A 20,874-nucleotide genomic window follows, 5' to 3' on the forward strand; every position below is an offset into this window, starting at 1 on the left:
TCGCTTGGTAAACTTTATAATAATTCTGCTGGATATGAATTCACATTTTGCAAATACAGGCTATGGCTAAAGCTTACCCAAGGCCAGCTAGTCATAAGGCAAAATTTGTACTTGCTGGTTTCCAGCTCATAGGTCACATTCTTCTTAGAGAGTGATGCTTTGTGGGGAACCTGTTTATGCCTTTCCAGTCTACTGCCATGAAATAAAGGATGCTGGCTAGGGGTTCTCAATGCTTTCCATGTGAACAAAAATCTTAGCAGCACTTGCTGTCAGGCAGAAAAAACCTGGAGACATACATGCTTCATTTACTGTACCATGGTAAGCAATTACTCCCTTTAAGCAATTACTCTCTTTTAATTCAATAGCCTACTCAGGATGATGCTGTTAGCCACTTTTCACCACTCCAAGTGGTTTGCAGAAATAGTTGCATTTTCCTTGCACTCGCATTTGTAAAAAATGTTTTGAAAGGCTTAAGAGCAATTTCATTCTAAATCTGGAAACTGTACCTCTGGTGCCCTTAGTTCAGAAATAATTGTGCACTCCAATCATTGCTTCTGTGGTGAGATAATGGAGGCAATATACATGAACATTTTGAATTTCAAACAAATTGGTTTCAAGGCAGCCAGGGATTTTCTCATTGTATGCACAAGTTCACATATAAAACATAGCAACTCTCATTCATACTTAATTTTGAAATTCATGCTTGTTAGACAGGAAACTCTTTAAAAAGCTACTGAAACAGACTGACATTTTTAAACCACCTAAGCAACATTTTTAAACTAAATGGTTTGTATACCCATATTAGCTTGTTGTCAACAGGATGGATATTTGGATGGAAGACCACCAAGGAAAACTGGGGCGGCTATGCAGAAGAAAGCAAAGGCAAACTACCTCTCCTCATCTTGTGTTTTGAAACAGCTCCTCCCAGGCAAATCTGCATGAGGTTCCCATGAGTTGGTTGCAACATGCACACAAGTTTGCTTAAGTGGAGGCAGTGATTTCCATTGATTTCCTCTGCTTCCACTGAGCCTTCTAAAATTTTGTTTCTGGTAGTCAGCAGACCCTCAGCAACCAGCTTAGAGGACAAAAAGGAGTTGGTGTCAATTGCTGTCCCCTCTTCAGAAATCTTAAATGCACAAAAGTGTGTAGTTGGATACATGTTTTGACAGAAGAGGCTGCGTTTTGGAACATTTACGCTAATTAGATAATATTGTTTTTACTTTGTTCTGAGTATTTTTTGGTGCACTGGTTCAGTGGATAATATTTAAAGAGAGAGCCAGTATGGTGTAATGGTTAGAGAATTAAGGAGTGCTGCACAGCTGTAAAACTTTCTGGATGACCCTGGGCCAGATTCTGTCTCTCTGTCTAATCTACCTCTCTCCCATCATGAAATAATTGAGCCATATAAACCACTCTGAGTTTTAGGGAGGAAGGTAGGATAAAAGAAAAGATCAAAAAGCACAATGAACGCAAACTGCAGAGGGCCTTCATAATTGTTTGGAGTTGGTTGCTGGTTGGTTGAGGCAGAGCAGGTTAAAACTCAATCCATCGAAGACGGAGGTCCTTTGGCTGGGTCATGGTGAGGGATTTTCAGCCACCAGTTTTGGAAGGGGTTATGTTGGCCCCAACCTCCCTGGCTTGTAGCCTGGGGGTCTGCCTGGATTCCTCCCTTTCTATGGAGGGCCAGGTGGCCCATGTTACCCAGGTGGCTTTCTTCCATCTTCCCCAGGCCCGGCGGCTGGCCCCCTACCTCTCCCCATCTGACTTGGCCACTGTGATCCATGCGATGGTCACCTCGCAGTTGGATTACTGTAACTCGCTCTATGTGGGCCTTCTCTTGAGACTGACCTGGAAATTGAAGCTGGTCCAGAACGCAGCGGTTTGGCTTCTTACGGGGGGTACTTATCAAGATCATATTATCTCCATGCTGCGCCACTTACATTGACTTCTGGTGGAATTCCAGATTGTCTTCAAGATGTTGGTATTAACCTTTAATGCCCTTTGTGGCTTGGGGCCCTCATACTTGTGGGACCGTCTCACCCCATATGTCCCTAATAGACTGCTGCTGTAAGGAATTCCATAGACGCAGAAATAAAAGGCTTTGGTAGTAAAAGTCCATTTATTAAGACATCTTAGAAAGCTCAAGTACACGCAGTGGCAGGAATGACACTTCCCGCCAGAAGCACAGGTTATAATACCAGGCACCCCATCCCCCCTTCCTGCTTCCCATGGGAACAGAGGCTTCATCTCCAGCCTTAAGATAAAGTCTTAGCCCGATGCATCTGGCCCATCGCCGGGCTGTAGGAATGCACTCAAGGGTTACTTCACCATCAACACCATTGAATCCTTTACACTCTGCCTCCCCTAAAGAAAACCCCTTCCCCCCAGGTTTGTGCGGAAAGGCGCGGTGGAAAGCATCAATAAGGGTGGGGGCTTCAATGTTTTCGGAATAAACCCATTGATTATACCCAGAGATATCCCACCAAGAAGCCGTATTACCGCAGCGGTTGCGATTAAAAGCGAGAGTCCAGGATAAGCGTCAATTTAGTAGTGCTTGTGGCCATCAATAATAGTGGGAGGGGCCTCTCGGTAGTGCGTCTCTCCAGGCATCGGGCGGGGAGCCTCCTTAGGCAAGCTGGAATGGAAGACAGGATGGATGTTACTAAGAGAAGTTAAGGCAAATCTAGCGGGCAGTGACATCATTAATCACTTTAGTAATCTGAAAAGGTCCCACAAATCTCTTGCCAAGTTTGGAGAAGAATTTATGCGTCTCTGAGATTTTTTGTAGATAAATACACCCAGGAGCCCCACGCGGAAATCTGGCCGGTGTTTATCCGCTTACAGTTTTAAGGAGTCCTTTGCTTGCTGTAAAGTGGTCTGGACCGACTTCCATCCAACTGAGGATAGAAATCCATTGTTAAATTCTGGGGGGTCCAAAGCTGCTGGTAGTTGGCCTTGGCGGCGGAAGAGCTGACCAGACACAATTTCAAAGGGGTTTTCTTTGTGCTACTATATGAACCGCATTGTTGTAGAAGTGCTCATAAGCGGAATAAAACGCACCAATTGTCTTGGTGGTAGTTGGTGTAACAACGTAAATACTGCTCTAGGAGTTCGGTTAAGTTCTCTCAAATCAAAGCGTCACTTTGAGCGTGGTAGAGTGACGACTCAACAACCCAGCGCTTTCCAGAACTTTGAGATGAATTAGGGGACGCTGATCGGAGACCACTATAGGTGAATGGAGGCGGTAAACATGTTGAATAAACAACCGTGCCAACTTAGGGCGGAGGAGGGATGGAAGCACATGGAATAAAATGGGCTTGCGCAGAATAAGTCTACCACCACCCATAAACGATGTTGCCATGACTTTTCGAGGGCAAATCTGTAATGAAATCCATGGAGATGACTTCCCAAAAGTGAGGGCTTCACGGAGAGGTTTCAACAGTCCATGGGGCTTTCCGGGATGGTTTTCTGCACAAACCGAGCAGCCTTTAATGTAAGCCTCAATGTCTTTGCGCGTGCGGCGCCACAGGAACTGCGGCGGGCTAAGTGCAGAGTTTTCAAAAAGCAAAATGTCCAGCCGACCCGGGCATGCGTGGCAAGCTTCAAGAGCTTGCTGGAGGAGAGCACGTTAACATTCCCCGCCAAACTCCACCATTCTCCAAAGCGCGGTGGGAGTCCCTTCGGTCGCTGGAGGCTCATGCAGCCAGCCTCCTCAATTCAGTAGGAAAGGAGGCAGCGAGACTGGGAAGAGCGGGGGTGGAGGCCCGGACGTTTGAGATCGGTGACAGCCAACCCAACTGGGGAGGAAAGAACAGTCGCGTGGAATGTCGCCAAGGCAGCTCCACCCCCCCCTCCGGGTAAGTAGCGGCGTCAGCCAGTTGTTGGTTTTTTCAGGGAAAAAATGGACTGTAAAGAAGCGAGAAATTCCGGTAACGAAGTTGTTTTCGCGGACATCTTGGGGGGGTGGGAAAGAGCTGCCAGGTTTTATGATCCGACCAAACTTGAAAGGTGCTTAGCCCCTCCAGCCAGTGGTAAGAAGTGGAGAGTGCTGCTGATGGCTGCAGTCTCCTTGTCTCCAGTCCAGTTGAGTTGACGCAGAAATTTTTTTGAACAAATAAGCACCGCGAACCAGTCTACCATCTTTATTTTTTTCTGCAACAGGGCTGCGAGTGCTTTGTCCAGCGTCCGCGTGAACTCCCTGGCAGGAGATCTGGGTTTGGGGTGCTTTAAGTTGAGTTCGGTGGTAAACGCAGATTTTAACAGATTGAAAGGCTGTTTGACATTCCTCAGAACCAGACAAGGGGCCCCGGGCTTGGTGGACAGTGAATCTTTACCCTTAGTCGCGTAGAAGGTCTGTGAGAGGAGAGTCAGTTCCAGCAAATTGGAGATTATAAAATCACGATAGAAAGTAGCAAAACAAAGAAACGACTGGAGCTCTTTGCGGATGGTGGGGGCAGGCCATTGGAGGACTGCGATCAATTTTAACAGGATCCATTTTAAGCCCTGGTGAGAATCCGGCCTTAAATAGTCAATGGAGGTCTGATGAAAACAGCATTTGGAGAGTTTGGCAAAGAGAGTTGTCAAACAAGCGTTTTAATACTTCTCGGACCAATTTCATGCTCTTCTATAGTTTTCGCGGTAAATTAAGCGTCATCTAAATATGCAACAACTCCCTTGTACAGTAAATCATGGGAGAACTTCGTTGATAAGGGCCATGTAAAGCTCCGGGGGGCCCCTTAACGAATGGCATTATTAAATATTCAAACTGTCAAACTTTGTATTAAGCGAGTCGAGGTGTTCATATCCTTCAGCAATTCTGACTCTGTAGTAAGCTTCTCTCAAGTCTAATTTAGTAAAAGCGTCCTTTGCCGAGTGCATCTACAAGGTCCTTGATCAAACGCAAAGGATATTTATTGGACAGGGAGCCCGCATTGACACCTCGATAATCTGTGCAAAGCGTAAAGACCCATCTTCTTTTGACAAACAAAGCGGGAGCAGCGTGTGTGTGTTTGGTAGCCCGCCCATTATGAAACGCTGAGAGCAAAGGGTTCTTGTCTAAGCAGTTCCTTCTCCTCATTGGGACTCATGCGGTAGATTCTACCCTTGGGCAGTTCGCCCTGGTTTGTATATGACAATTTTACAGTCGAGTGTCTCTGTGGGGTGGCAATTGATGCGCATTCACTGCTCCTGAAACTCTGGCTAGATCCTGATAGCTATGCAGATTGGGATGTCAATAGAGATGCGGAACAATCACTGAGGAAGCCAGAGAGTCAGGAGACATTAGGGTTTTCTTCCCGTTCATGTGTTCACATAAGGGAAGGGTCAGTGAATTCTAGGATCCTTTCTTTCAAATGAATTTTTGGTTCATGTAACAATAACCAGGCATGCCGCTAACGGCCCACTGAAGCCAAAATGAAAATTTTCTCCCAATGGTGGTATATGAGGAGGAGGAACGGCTGTGTTTTGTATTAGGCGGTCCTTCGTTTCGAGGGCTGCGTCCATTTGGAGTGAAATGGTATAGGCTTAGCCAGGGGAATTGGTCCAGACCCTAGCTCCTCTGCCACCTGGGGCGCATTAAGCAGTGGGAGCAGCGAATCCACAAGGGCCAGGCTATAATCACCGAGGGGTATTGTTTAAGCGGGGTTGGCCAGAAATGCTTGAACAGTAATGGGGCTGCCTTCACTCACGGCGCGTCAGGAGTGGGGCCCATGTCCATGAGGGCTGAAGAAAGACAGACAGCTGCTTCCCTCCTCTGGGTGGCAACCGGTCACCGCTTTAGGCAGCGAGCCAGTGGGGCCTGACCTGCGTGGTGGTTTTAGCGGAAGCCGAGATGCAGCGGGCGCTGGAGGCGGTTGGTTTTGCTTCTTAAGGACAGCAGTTAGGCGGCTAGATGACCTGGCCCTCGCGAAGTAAGAACACAACCCCAAGTCGGCGGCGGTTCAGAAGGTGGTTTTAGGCGGCTGGAAGCGGCAGGTGGACACAGTAGTGTGGTTTTCGGTGGGGCGGCCTCGCTTAATGGCGTCTGGCTAAGCGAGGCGCCGCGAGACCCCAACTGGATCAATCTGCAATGATACGAGGAACCGAATTAAAAGCTTGCCGTTTCCGTAGCTTGCGCTATCCACAGCATCGAGCGGTAGCATTTCATGCGTTCAGGCCACTCAGGAGGAAGTCCCGAGGCAACCGCGCCGCGAAGTGCGGACAAATTCTGCAAACGGGCGGTTGCCTTGCTGGATGGTTTGATGGTCGCGGATAGCTTCATTCTCGGCGCCTGGATCTTAGCGCTCTCAAAGCTTGGAGAATCGGGCACTGTCGCGAGAGAGTCTCATCGCAAATCCAAAACAGTCCGCGAACCAGTCGGCTGCCGCCCCATCTAGGACTGAGCCGATGTCCGGCGGCTGGCGTTCAGACCCGGTATAGATCATCATAGTCTTCAAGTGGGCATTGAGTTGCAAGATGGAAGTAGGAAGTTTAGGCGGTCCCATCAAAGCGGGCTGGTATCGGGGCCGGAAGTAGCCCGTTCGGCCGACTCTTAAGCCTGCTGGGAGGTGGATTCGCTGGCTGAGCAGGTTGGGCGAAGCTGTTGTACAGGGGCTGGAATCGAGCGCTGGCGGTGCAGCTGGCGTTTGGGTGGCAGGACCCAGATGCGTGGCCCCCCTAGCACCGGCATGATCAGTAACAGCATAGATTCCAACTTGCGGCCCCTGGTCTGCTGCCTCCTTAGTTCCCTCTCCAAAGCAGCCAGCTCCCTCTCCTTGCCGAGTCAATGCATCTTAGTGCGCGTAATACAAAAGCAGCACCAGCCCTAATTTAAGCAGTTAAACCGTCCGTTTAAAGGGCTTCAGTGAGTTCACTTTTCGTCGCGCCAGAATACCAGGCAGCTTTTCGGCGTTGCGTTGTAAATCCAGTCTGGACTGTTCCAGAACTTTATCATGGACTGACAGATTCTGGGCATATTGCCGCGTTGGGCTGGCGTCTTTGGCACGGTCAACTTTCGGAGGCCTGAACTTCTTTAGCGTTGCTGTTCCGGTCCCTCTGCAGGGTTTGGCGCTCTTGCAACTGTGCCCGTTCCTCCTCCCATAGCTGGCGGATTCCGCGGTTCCATGCGGCAGGCATCTCGAAATTAAGCCCTACTTCCTCATCCCAGTGCTTCTCGATGGGAGAGGAAGCGGTCCGGCTGGGAATGCAGGCTTTCTTCAGACTCTTAGGTCATCAGAGGCGAGCCCACCGGAGACACCCGTAGCAGCCGTAGCCACCCGGTGGCTCCCGAGGCACCTCAGATCGCGGTCGCCGGGGACCCGGGATGGGGGGGGTCGATTGGGGAAGCCGATACGGATACCCCTCCCAATTCCAGGTTGAGTCGGTGTCCTTTGGGCCGGGCCCGATGGCGCACTATTACCCACGGTGGTTCCTTGGGAGCATCCACCAAAATCTGAAGTCCAGGAATGCGTTCAATGGATTCCTGGGTTGCCGCTATGAAAGGTGGTCAAGCCCGTCTCCTCCACTTGATAGGTTGCATCACAGGTTTTGTAATCCTGCACGAGCGAGGTAGAAATCCGATCCACAGGCATTTCGATCCATAGACAAGCGCCCCAAAGCATCTCGAGGAAGTCCCCATGAAATTGCGTCGTCCGCGTCCACTCGTTCAGGTAAAAGGAAGACTTCGTGCTGATCACGAGGGCCGAGGAAAGAACCACCAGCGAGCCCGTTCTCCTGCTGAAAAGTTTCCTCCAGATCCAGAAAGGGGAAAGGTCGAGGAACCCTCTTTAGAGGCTACGCGCACCTTCCATAGTAAATTCAACCTCTCCATACAAGAACAAAGAGGTCCATTAACAGGATATATAGATGAATTAGGATTCCTGCCACAATGTAAAGAGAATTCCATAGGCGCCTTGAGAGAAATAAAAGGCTTTGGTAGTAAAAGTCCATTTATTAAGACATCTTAGAAAGCTCAAGTACACGCAGTGGCAGGAATGACACTTCCCGCCAGAAGCACAGGTTATAATACCAGGCACCCCATCCCCCCTTCCTGCTTCCCATGGGAACAGAGGCTTCATCTCCCGCGCAAAGATAAAGTCTTCGCCGATGCATCTGGCCCATCGCCCGGGCTGTGGAATGCACTCAAGGTTACTTCACCATCAACACCATTGAATCCTTTACAGCTGCGCTCTGCATCGGTGGAGTTGCTGGAAGTCTCCGGTCCTTCAATGATGCGGCTGGCCCCTGCCTGGTGCAACACTCTTCCTCCAGCTGTCCGGGCCCTGCAGGACCTTGGCGAGTTCCGCAGGGCCTGTAAGACCGAGCTGTTCCACCGGGCTTTTGGTGAGGCCGGCCGTGGATTGGCTGCCCCCTTGTGAGGCCCTGCCATAGTGTCATCTCTGGCAGTGCCCTATATGAGTTCCATCTGGGGCGCTGCCTGTCCCTCCCACCCTTAAGTGCCGCTAATATGGGGATGTTATACTGCATACTGATTTTAATGTTTTTAGAGGTAATTTAAGTTATTTATTGACTGTCCTTAGTTTTGTGTTGTGAACTGCCTAGAGCCCTTCGGGGATGAGGTGGTCTATGAAATCTAATGAATGAATAAATAAATAAATAAATAATCAATTGCAATATGCTTTTGTGGCTTTGGACCCATTGCTCCAAAACCTGGAATTCTATGTATTAGCACATTCTCAGGAAATTCTGATTTAATAGTTCTGAATGCCTTGGGAGTCTTCCCAGACTTCCTTCGTTACAGATTGTTACGTTCTTCTTACAGTTGGAAATGTTTTCTACCACAACCTATTTCTAGCAGAGATCAGATAAGAACTGGATTTTTTCCAAAGGCTGTGCTGAAGAGGTTGTGATTGAAATTTCAGTAGCTAAATCTGCAGACTTCAGATTTTGCATGAAGACATATGAAGCCACGTTATTGTCTTCCATTCCTCTCCCTTTGAGTCTCCAAATTGTTCCCACACACATGTTCACAACTTTCAGAAACATCAAGTAATCCTGCTATAAGTACCAAATAGTGATATTTAAATATGCATCGGCTCAAGTGTGTTCAAATACTCTACACAGTTACATGAATAGCTTTGTTACATCCATAACAATTGTCTAATCAAATGTTCAGCACTTTAACTAGATTGCTGTACTTCAAGCTTTGTACTATAGCAATCACTTTGTCAGTCTCTGCTGTATGGAAATCTACTGTAATAACTCCTGTCAGTTTCTGCCTTATTGGTGTCTACTGTAATCATCTCTGTCAATTCAATTCCGTGAACTATTTTTCCATTTTAGTGTAGCAGAGATAGGAAAAATCAAGCATGGTGGAATTTACTCCTGGGTGTAACATTTCTCTAACTGGACCTGGCAAACTTTAGCACCTGCAAGAGCGTAAGGCCAGAAATCTGACTGCCATGTTTCATTATACATGCGCAGATAAAATATATATTTACTAATTATTAAAAATAGTATGTGCCATCTTATTTTCTTAAACTCAAGGCAGCAATGCAACAATAAGTTGCAAAGTATTCAGTGGATCCCTTGAAAGTCGTCATACATTAATGTATGGAGTCTCAAGAGAGGAATGTCGAGGTGGTTATTTCATGCCTGTCTTTTCACTCTTGGTCTTTTCACTTTCATAAGTTGTGAAAGGGGAGTATTTCCTCTGATACAAAAGCTGTGCTTGGAGGAGGCAAAGCTAATTTGATAACTGGCACCCACAAGGAGAACATCACAGCACTTCAAGCAGCAGGGCACGGGGGTGGGGGGTGCCCATGGGGGTGTATGTGGAAAATTTGGAGTCTGCCCCGGGTTCCATTTTCCATAGCTACTTCACTGGATACAAACCATTTTATTCTGAAATATTGCAACTCTTGTCAAGTTCTGCAAAGGCTTCTGTGTATTCTCAGGACCCTATATATTCACATTTGTGCAGGGTGAATGCTAGCACCTTAGCACTTAGCACAATAAAATAGATGGCTTGATGCTGGAGGGGAGAGAGAAGATAAAGATGAGGTTGACTTGTGTGATCTCTGCCAGGTTCCTGTACTTGCACTCTATTGCACAAATTATGTATGTTAAAATCTAATGATAGAGGTAAAATAACCTTTTTTAAATGATTAAGTTCATTCTGATTGGTAACCTGATCTGTTTTATCTTTACAGTGAGACTCCATGACAGCATATCAGAAGAGGCACACCACTATCTGATATTTGACCTGTAAGTGTTAGTGGAAAATACAGAAATCCTCATAGGTATGTGGAGTTTTTTGTGAAGCTCCAGGAGAGGAATCACATTCATCCACATGGGGCTGCACATGCACAGGCCTGCTGTAGAGAAGGGTGCATCTCCAGAGTTCTCCCTCCCTCTTGAGCTGAAGGCAGGAAAGTTTTCTGCTGAATCATGAGGGAAGGGAGAGGGAGCAATCCCCCCCCCCCCCAGTTCTCCTTTCACTGCTGCATTGAGAGGATGTTTTGTTCTTCTCTTCCTGTTTTTGTCAGCCCAGTTATTCCTTCTCTCTCAGCTGCGGTACGGAGAAGAAGAGGTCAACTTTATTCAAAAAATGCTCTAAGGGTGGAGAGAAGATGGCCAAGAACAATGGCCATACTGATTGTCTATTGTGCCTCGGGGAGGGGCATATTCTGGCCTCTTGTGAGGTCTATTCTCAATTCACTCTGAAGGCTCGCCATGTCAGGACATTGAGATTGAAGGCAATTTTCAGCAAATGTTCCTTGGCTCTGGATATTTCCATCCATTCCAGGGGTAAGTTGTCTAAAGCCCCCTTGGTAGCCTTAGCTCCAACATCTACCTCAGGGCAGGCAGAGTCTTGTCTATACCCCCTTCCTTGAAGGTCAAGAAGAGGTCCAAACCAGCAGAGAGGGAATGTTCCCCTCACCATAAGACTTCAAGTCAAATTTGCCGGTCTGAATCTTATCTTTCCTTTGAGGGCATAGTCCAGAATGGATTCAGGAGAATCAGTGTTGAACATCGCTGACTGTTCATTCAAGTAAGGGTAGTAGGACTATGCATCATCTTCCCCTGGTATTTTTCATTTGGAATTTAAAGGACCTGGAATTTTTCTATAAATATGAAAAAGCCAAATCCTCTTTTTCTGTGGCAGGCCCCAAAATGTGGAACAGCCTCCCTGCACAAATTCACCAGGTGCCAACTTTTTATGGATTTCAGTGCCTAGTTAAGACCTTCCTCTTTATCCAGGCCTTCAGCGTGTGACCCTCAGGGTCCCCATATCAATGCCAACTGAAAGGTGGGGGTGGGAGGGGTGGGAATTTTTAATGGATGTTTTTATTGACTTGTTTTAAAGGATGTTGGGATGAATGAATGAAAGATTTATTTATGGTCACTGACCAGTAAAACACAAAAGGGTTAAAATTACAGAAATATAGATTAAAACAAATAATAAAATGCAGATAATAGGCATCAGAGAATTCAGGATATGAGCACAAAATCAGTGTCCAGCTAATAGTAAAAGAGAATTAGCTGGCAGAGCCAGTAGAGCTCTGTCGATCCTTCCTGATTTGGCTAGAGATCCAAGCAAACTTGGCAACAGAATACATTAGATTTTTTTTGTATCTGATAACAGTATTTTGGTTTTTCCTTTCTTTGCCAAAAGAGAGTTCACCTGATCATAGGGAAGACACATCCAACATATCGCATCATAATATGAACATTCAAATAGAATATGTTCTGTATTTTCAACACCTCCTGTTTGACATCTGAAAATTCTGCCCTCAATTGGTACTTTGTTATAAATCCCATTGGTATAGGCAGGGGAAAGGGCATTATAGCGGAGTAGGCTGAAGGCTCTTTGATGGTTAGCGTTAGACAGAGAAGTAAGATAAGGCATTATTGATAGTTTATTAAGAGTTATTTTGCTGAAAATTGGATTTTTAAGTCTGTTGAGGTCATGTTGCCTCTCGACATCTATAATCCTGAGTTTAATAAGATCCCTTAGCTCTATCGTAATTCATACTTATGATTAGTTGTTGGGAAAGTCCATAGTATGATAATTTTTGTAGTACTGCTGTAAACCACAGGGAAATAAATGTATAGAGCAAGACAAATCTAGCAAGGCCTCCATACTAATGGAGGACATAAAAGAGGCGTCGATCACTCGTAGCTGCAAACAGAAGAAGAACAGTATTAGATCAAGTAATTCTTGGTTTGAAACGGACTTTAAATGATGTTTTTATGGTGGTTTTTTATGTTTTAATGGGGCTTTTAACCCCATTATGTAAGCCGTCTTGGGACTTCAGTGTACGGCAGAGTATAAATGGAACAAATAAATAAATACTGCTATGGAAATTTGTGTCAAATTCTTCCCTACCCCCCTCCCACTTTCATCCTACTAGAAAAAGTACCTTATACATGCCCTGGAAAATGGCATGGGACAGGGTAGGAGTTAACCCCCTTTATCCATCATAATAATAATCCCAATCCAATTCAGCCCCACCCCCAACCAGCGTGTGAGAAATCTGCTTATGGATCAGTCTACTTTGGCGCTTTGTGGTGTGTAGGATATGTCAACTCTTTGGAGACAGTAGCTGCTAAGCAGATTAGATTTTACAGTGTTTTGTAGCATCCAATTTAAGAGAATTAGCATAGCTCTTTATGCAGATCAGCCCTTCAATCTCCTTAGAGCAACAATTAGCATATTTAATGTGGCGCCTCTGGAGGGTCAGCTACTCCTGTACTGTTCTCTGACTTCTTTTAAAGAACTTGCTTAATGCTGCAGGTTTTCTGAGACACAGTAGACTGGCAATTAAATAATCTCCCACAATCTCCTGTTCCTTGCTTAGTTGCTGTTTCCCCTTATCTCTCCCTTGCTACTCTGGGTGTAAAACTGCAATGAGAGTATAGCATCAGAAGAATGCTAAGAAGACATGAGAGTAAGGTGATATGGAAGTGGGAGGAGATAAACCTTCCTCTTGACCAAAAGACATTGTGATCAGCACCTTCACAGTTTCCACTAAACAGTTAATTCTGTGGTCTGCTAGATAGGGCAAAATGAGGAAGTATAAAGCCAGTGTACCTCTGAAGCATTGCAAGTTGTGGTGTCACAGTGATGGAGCAAAATGTATGGGATATTGCAGTGCCGTGGCAATTCAGGAAGAAGCAGTCAGATTGGTCGTGTAACCTGCCCTGGGTTCCTTAAGAGAATGGTAGGGCAATAGGCTAGATCAGGGGTACCCAACCTCCTTTGAGCCTGCATGCACTTTTGGAATTCTGACAGAGCTCAGCCACCAAATGACTGCCACAAAATGGCTGCTGCAGGAGGGGCAGCCTGCTGCAAAACAGCTACCACAGCTTACTTTCAGCCCCACAGTGAAGATCTTTGGGCGGTGATGGCAACTGCAGTCAAAGCCACATTTAAAAAAATCTGTACAGAAAATCAAATCTCCAGTGGCCAATCAGAAGCTTTGCTGGGCAAAAGCCCCACCGGGCCGTCCTGCTTTAAAAAAAAAAACTTGCCAAACACCAGGAAAGGTGTTGGTGGACACCATATTGGGGACCTCCATGCTAGATACTATGGCTGTACTACATATATGTGGCATGAATAAACATGTGCACTTTATTTCTGATATCTCACACAGAGGCCCTTTCTGTACATGCGCGGAGCCGAGCCTCCACCGGCCAGAGCCCTCAGGGGATGAGGCGGTATATAAATATGATAATAAAATAAAATAAATAAAAATAAAATAATTTATGCTGGCAGAGGCTCGGGGGCCGTTTGCATGCTAGCATGCGAGCAGCCGGCACTTCCCCTTCAGCCTCTGGTCGCCCCCTCCACTCACCGTCCCATCCAACGTCGCTCTGGAGGACTGCAGAGACCCGCCCGTGCTGCCCTGCGGCCTCCAGAGGTCGGAGGGCAGCATGGGTGGGTCTCTGCAGCCCTACAGAGGGATGCTGCACAAGATGGTGAGTGGAGCCAACGGGGAGACCAGCGTCTTCCCGGTGGTGCAGTTCGCACCACGCTGGTGGGAACACCCTGTTTTTCGAAAACCTCGCTCATTGAGTGAGGTTTTCAGGGGCGGCTTCACACCACCTGGGGAAAGCCAGGACGGCGCTGCTGTGAAGCATTTTTGCCATCCCTGGGACGCTGTATATGGCCCGTGCAGAAAGCGCCAGATTCACACAGGACTGATAGTTGGTTCCTTCTGCTCCAGTCATGAATCCATCTCCGTTCTTCTCGGAGCAGTGCTGTGTGAAGTATTCAGTCTTGTTAGATGTCACATACAGGGCCACCCACCCATTCCACTTGGGAATGCTTTTTCAAGAATATAAGCCTTGGGTTAAATTAGTTCAGAATAAACATTTGGTCAGCTAAACATGCAAAAAGGCTCATATGAAGAGAGTAAAAGATAGGTGGTCTGCCTGCCTGAAGCATGGAGTCAAGCAGAAGAGGCAATCTTCATGCAAGCAAGATTCATCCTGTAGTACAATTGCATCTGCTAATATTTGCAGGTTCATCTGTCTGCCACTCAAGGTAAACACAGAAAGAGGGAGGAATAGTGGAGTGGTAACACTAAACATAATTCAATCCATGACAACAGGACCAGGGGCTTCTTCCCATAGAGACTTGTATAGTGCTGCACTGACAAATGGTTGTACTGGTGGAGGCGGGGCAGAGAATTTACATGCTGGTGACAGTATAGTCACTGTAATACTGGAGCTGACAACACTTTCATTTATTTGCAGGGTCACCGGTGGGGAGCTGTTTGAGGATATTGTAGCCAGAGAATTCTACAGTGAAGCAGATGCCAGGTGAATATGAGAGGCTGAAAATGCACAGGAATAGCCAAATTTTTTTTAAAAAAGTTTGGTCTCTGATATTGCACCACAGGCTGTGAGTCTGCAGAAGGCATCGCTGAACAAATCCATGTATTGCTCTTGTTCTCCACTATATTCACTAGCTTCCTCAGTCACAACAACATCATGATACTTCTAGAGGGTAGCTCTGTTGCAGTTGAAGAAAGGAGCTTTGACTCTTGAAAGCCCATATTCCAGAAATCCGTTGGTCTTCAAGGTGCTATTAAACTGGAATCTAACTACACTATGAGCTAGTGTTGCGAGAGGTTTTGTTTAGCTTTTATTTCTGGTGATGTGACTGTAAATCCTTGCTTGGGGTTCTCATTCAATTAGGAGGAAGAAGACATTCACTAATCCTGACCATAAAGCATGGATTTGCTATTTTCTAAGGATGGTTTCAGTTTTATTGCACTCTAAATTTTCAAACCAAATGAAATCTGCCAGCTTTTAATTTAGGCTTGAACATACTGATGAATTTGTGGAGAATGGTGAGTAGGTGTTTTAATGTGTGGGACAATTTGTTTCTAAAGCTTGCAGAATTGGTTTAGGGGATATATGCTGGTGCATCTTGTAAAATAAATTGCTGTCATGCAAAAAAAAAATTAAAAATGTCTAGCCCAAACTTTGAAATTAGTTCAGCTAGATTTAAAATTGCAGTCAGAGTGTTGCATGCAAAATTATCAACTTGATTTCCCTTCAAATAGCTTTTATTAAGTTTCCTGTATACCAAGAATATTATAGCCAATTACTTTGTTTACATTTTTGTCAGATGCTAATAGAGTAATTTCATCTGCAGACAGCTGTTTTGTCTGTTCTGGCACCTGGACCCTCTTTTATATCTTTCCACATGTCTGCAACATGATGTGCATGTTTTATCAAGATGTCATGGGGGAAATCTACCAACATGGGAAAAGTGATGTTGCTTTTACCATCCCATCTACTGTCCTCATTTCTGTGCAAAACCGATCAAGTTGTTTTTGCTCATTACCTTCAGTAATCCTGCAGGCTTATAAAGAAACTGGCAGCGCTGCATTTCTGTTTTTCACCCGAGGAGTCTGAATGGCTCTAATGACCCCTCTGGTGGAGTCTCAGTGGCAATCAGGATTGTTCTGTTGTTTTCCATTTTGTAGAAACCAGAATGTGTAAGCCATGCCACAGCTTTGACCGCTGCAAAGGGCAATGGGGTTGTGGGAGTTGTGGGAATAATATAAGTTAAAAAATGGCATTGTTAAAAATTCAACCTTCACTGAACTCCCTACCCCTCTTACAGCATTGACAATGTTTTTTCTCTCTAGCCACTGCATCCAGCAGATCCTGGAAGCTGTTTTACATTGCCATCAGATGGGTGTAGTGCATCGAGATTTAAAGGTAAGGGATTTGAGTTCTAGAACATACTTCTGGTTAAGTGTCATACGTGAAGACTGAATACTTTTATTTTGAAACTCCTTTTTATCTAACCAGAAAGTCCGAATAATCAATTATACCATATCTTTGTCAGAGATACAATGACACAGTGGTTGAAGCATTTGATCGTCTATCCCAGGGCAAACCTAGGCATAGAATGAAGCTATTGGGGTGGCAATTTAAAGGAGAAGACCACCGCCAGGATAGAAGGGACTACTTAACTCTTTGTCTTCATACCATTTCCCCACTACTATGTATCCCCCTAAACTGTTTTTAGCATCACTGGACCAGTGGAATATCTGTAAGCTTTCCCTGGCAAAGTAAAACAGAGCTGGATATCAGTGTGAATGTGCTTGTGTTTCTGCATATGTGACTTCAGTCTTCCAGGCATAGCCTAACAACCAGCAGGAGCCCAGAAGGCAGAGGGGGAGGAGTATGGGGAATGCTATTGGTGGGAGGCAATTTTCCCCAGAAATAACGACACTAGAGTCAACTAGGCCCATAATTGCGACAGGGGGCAGGGCAAGTGGTAAGGGCTTCAGCAAAGGAGTATGCGTGTCCCTGGGCTGCCTGACGGCTTGCCTCACCACCCGGCAATATGCGTGCTGACACACGCGGGCTTTAGGGTGGAGTAAGCTACCTTTATAAGGCAGCACGCGGTGGCCTTGGCCTCTTTTGACGCCTTGAGTCAAACTGACCCACCCTCCCTGAAGGGTTGGGATATTTTAGTTTCTTTGTCACAGTCCTGTGAGGGCGGTATTGGCAGAGGAGCACATCAATTTTGGGGGAGACTGAGCTTGCATTTCAGACCTCCCCGCATTTGGGGGCCTCCATAAGAGGCTTGGAGAGGGATGGACTCAGAGAGCATGCCACTAAGGGCCTCTGCAGGCAAGCCCGACACCCCAGATGGGTGGGCCACAGAAGGAGGGGGAGGGTGCCTCGTGGCCAGTCATTCCCTCTGTCATCCTCAACAAATGGGGGTGAAGCCATGGAGGCTGATCGGCTGTGAAGATGCGCTCCTCTTGTTCACCCAACTTCGCTGTTAATAATGATGTAAATAAAAAGGGCTGCGGCTCTATTTCAATCCAAGCCGTTTCTGTGTTACTTGAGTAGCCTCTGCACATCTGGCCGCAAATAACATCAATCCACTCAAGGAATTGTTGGAAGCTCTATAATTTTACTGTAGATTTTCTGGTGAATCCCAGAGAGGACTGGCATCATGAGTTTCAGGTTTTCCCCAGAAGTGAGATCATGCCATGAGTCCAATGATTATTTATCTGTTTCTTCCACTTCTGCTTTGAATGCCAGCAGAAGGTCTTCTGTCCCAGCAGGACACCTGGCAACCCAAAGAAAAGACATGAGTAGGGTTCTGAACATACCTGCTTAGGATTACTTTCTTAGTATAGCAGTGTGTTTGTATGAAGGATCATGTGAGCCCCACCTGTAATTTGAAGTAGTGCAGCCCAGAAAATATAAGTTTACCACCTAAGTGAGAATTAGGTCCAAATGTTTCAGCAGGTACTTGTCCCCAGCTGATTCAGTTCTAAACGAGCAGCTCTTTATGTATTGAAGCTCAGGATTCTGGTATTAAAAATGAACCTAGGTGTCATATCATGATGAAACAAGAACATATCTTGTTATATGTGCCTGCTGGTTTGAGTCATTCCTTCTTCCGTGGAAACCCCTTGGAAATTGGAAGCTCTATAGTGCATGTGTATGGGTGGAGTGAGGGAGGAGTGTTGGCTAGGGATCTTTAACAGAAAATTCTCATCTCCCTCGCTGAATTGTACTTCACAGAATTTGTCAAAAGAATCAATTATTGTAAAATTGGAATTAAAACAAGTATAATATTATAATTGAGTAGCACACTTCAGTCTTGGAACTTGTGAGCCTCTCTGGGTCATCTGAGTTTGCGATGACCAGTGCATCCTCTGGGCCTCACTCTGTTTGGTCTTGGCAGGCTTCTGTCCTGAGAGAAGAAGGGGTGCAGTTCACCAGTGTCCATTCTTCTCTCTTCCCGCAGCTTTTCCATCCAGACAGCTAGACACAGGGAGAGCTGAGACACATCCTAATTTGGTTTTGGTAGAGTTGCCAGCTCTGCATCAGGATATTCCTGGATATTTGGGGGTGAAGCCTGGGGACATCAGGGTTTGGGGAGGAGAAAAGGTCACATTGGGCCTGCAGCTTCTGTGCCCACCCATGTCCCCTACCTGCCTTGTGTTTGTCTGCTCTCCTGGCCCTTTTTTTGGAGCTGCTTGGGGCAAAGGAGCTTTGATGCCTTGTTCATCAATATGGACACAGGCCACTAATTCATATTTCTTACAAAGTAATCAGAAGTCAGTACTGGAAGTTTGTACACAACTGCTCATTCCGCACATGCAGAATAATGCACTTTCAAGCTTCTTTCAATGCTCTTTGAAGCTGTGCGGAATGGCAAAATCCACTTGCAAACAATTGTGAAAGTGGTTTGAAAACGCATTATTTTGCGTGTGCGGAAGGGGCCAGAGATAGAATGATCAAATAATACTCAATGCACAGATAAGTAAGTCCCAGCAAGGTGGCCCCTTTTCTTCCATACTGGTTTCTCCACTGATGGTTTGCAGGTAAAGTATCATCCAATGTAAGACCTAGTAATCTCACATGGAAGAAGCTGGTTTTAACTCCCTTTTGTCATTGTCATAAGCATGAAGAATCAAAACAGTTGCAACCTGTTTACAGTTATGCTGCAAACGCTCCAGGTAATATCAGGGAATCAGTAGGGGCTGGCGCTAATTGTTTTGAATGCAGTTTATTTTGGGATTACTGAGCCAGCTGAATGCTTCCATGCTGGAGATTGCAACTGATAGAACAAAACTTTACTGTACTTCTGTGTAATAGTCATTCTAATAAAACTGCTGAATGGGAGAAAAGAATCAGACAGCATATCACAAAAGAAATCCTGATGTTTCTCATCATTGTCATTCTAAGGGATGATAGCTCTCAAATTGCAACTGGCCACTCCGACAGCATGCTGTGGGATGTCAGAGATCATCCCAAATAAATATATTTCCAAACTGAACATGGAGCTACATCTGGGGTGTGCAAACATCTGGAAGCACTTGATAACCTCAGAGCACCTGTTAACCTAATGATAGAGACACTGCCTAAAATAAACAGCCACTCTTAAGCGGATTCCGCATGGGCCAAAAACAGCGGTGTGAAAATAGTGTGAAAATGGTGTAAAAGGATTTAAAGTGGTGTAAAAGGGTTACACCGTTTTCACACCGCTGTTTTTGGCCCATGTGGAATCTGCCTGGTAAGGAGAATGAGATTTCCAACATAATAAACTTAGCACTTTTATTTTTAGCAAGAATATGGCTAACTAGAGTTTCTTTAGGAAAGTCATCATTGTGGGGAGCAGATCTAGAGCGGTTCTTATAAGGCTGTTTTTGCACTTTCTAAATGCTCCATGGCTTAGCCAGGAAATGTATCTGCTGCGGGGCTTCTCACCCTGCTTGTAGTTCCCCACTGCTGCCTGGCTCTGTCCTTCATTCAAGTCAGGGCCAGTGAGGGAAGCCCCGCATGGTTCCCCACAAGCTCGGGCCTTTCCCATAAGCACCGCTTAAGCACAGTGAGCTCTTCCATAGTCTCTTTCACGCATGTGTGGGCAGCCTCCGTTTCCCACATTCGGATTGGCTGAATCTCACCCCATTCCCACCAGTCACTTTCACTATTTTAGTTTTACATGACAAATCAGGCACTGAGAATCCTTGATTGTGCGAGCGAATCACTGTCCTCCTGTTCGCAGTGCCTGCACACGCTGCTTTTCTGCCCAAGGTTTCTCCCTCCTTTATAAAAACCAAGGTTTCTCCCTCCATTTTTTTCACTGCGACGGCGGGGGGAGGGTGCCGCTTCTCAGCGCCTATCCATTGGTTGGGCTGGCCAGAGCAGCGAGGTGGAAAAACTGGCCCCGTTTATGCTACGGAGGAGTTTTGCACTCCGGTGGAAGCCTTCAGAGCTTTTAAATTGTTCTAATTTAAAATGTCCCCAAAGCTGACTGTGCATTTAAACCAACTCTCCTCATTTATACATTAATGAGTTTTAGGAATGGTAGAATTTGGAGGGCAATGTAACTGTAAGAGAGTATAGTATAATGGTGCATTTGTGCATCTCCCAGGGTGTTTTTTTTATCTTTCTCAAATTTGTTTTGCTGTAAGGTTTTGGGGGAAAATGCAGCAAAGCATGGATAGCTGCCATGTAGGGTAGGGAAACTTGGGGGGTGGGGTGTCAGGGGACCCTGGCAATGACATTGTGCTGTCACTTCCAAAGAAAACCCAGGAGTGATGTTAGTCCTGTTTAAGAATCACTGACAGCTCTATGGTTTTACTATAGAATTTCAAGTGATTTCTAGAGGACTAACATCCTTCCTGGTTTTCTTGGAAGTGATGTAATTATGCCAAAGCCCAATGATCTTTCTTAAAAAAAATTGTTCTCCCATTGCTGTTTGGAACAGTCTGAGGGCAAGGGATCCTCCACCCCTATTAGGAGATGGCACCCCTACTGTTGTGAGGGTGGAAAAGTTTGGATTATCCCACTCATATGTCAGCCATTTTCCCCTGATCAAGTCCTCATAGTGGCCATTTCTTCCCCATCACAAAAAGGCTTTTTCAAAATCAATAA

The 20,874-nt window shown here is 45.8% G+C and overlaps 1 protein-coding gene across 2 annotated transcripts in view; it reads left to right on the plus strand.

Moving 5' to 3' along the window:
- The window catches only part of CAMK2A (calcium/calmodulin dependent protein kinase II alpha), a 185,441-nt gene that overhangs the window by 116,738 nt on the left and 47,829 nt on the right, over window positions 1-20,874 (plus strand). For both annotated transcript variants that reach the window (XM_048491386.1, XM_048491387.1), the window contains exons 4-6: window positions 10,149-10,203; window positions 14,701-14,766; window positions 16,107-16,179. In XM_048491386.1, coding sequence (XP_048347343.1) covers window positions 10,149-10,203; window positions 14,701-14,766; window positions 16,107-16,179 — 194 coding nt within the window. The remainder of the gene's footprint in view (window positions 1-10,148; window positions 10,204-14,700; window positions 14,767-16,106; window positions 16,180-20,874) is intronic.

Source organism: Sphaerodactylus townsendi, linkage group LG03 (assembly GCF_021028975.2).
Source record: "Sphaerodactylus townsendi isolate TG3544 linkage group LG03, MPM_Stown_v2.3, whole genome shotgun sequence".
Taxonomy (NCBI): domain Eukaryota; kingdom Metazoa; phylum Chordata; class Lepidosauria; order Squamata; family Sphaerodactylidae; genus Sphaerodactylus; species Sphaerodactylus townsendi.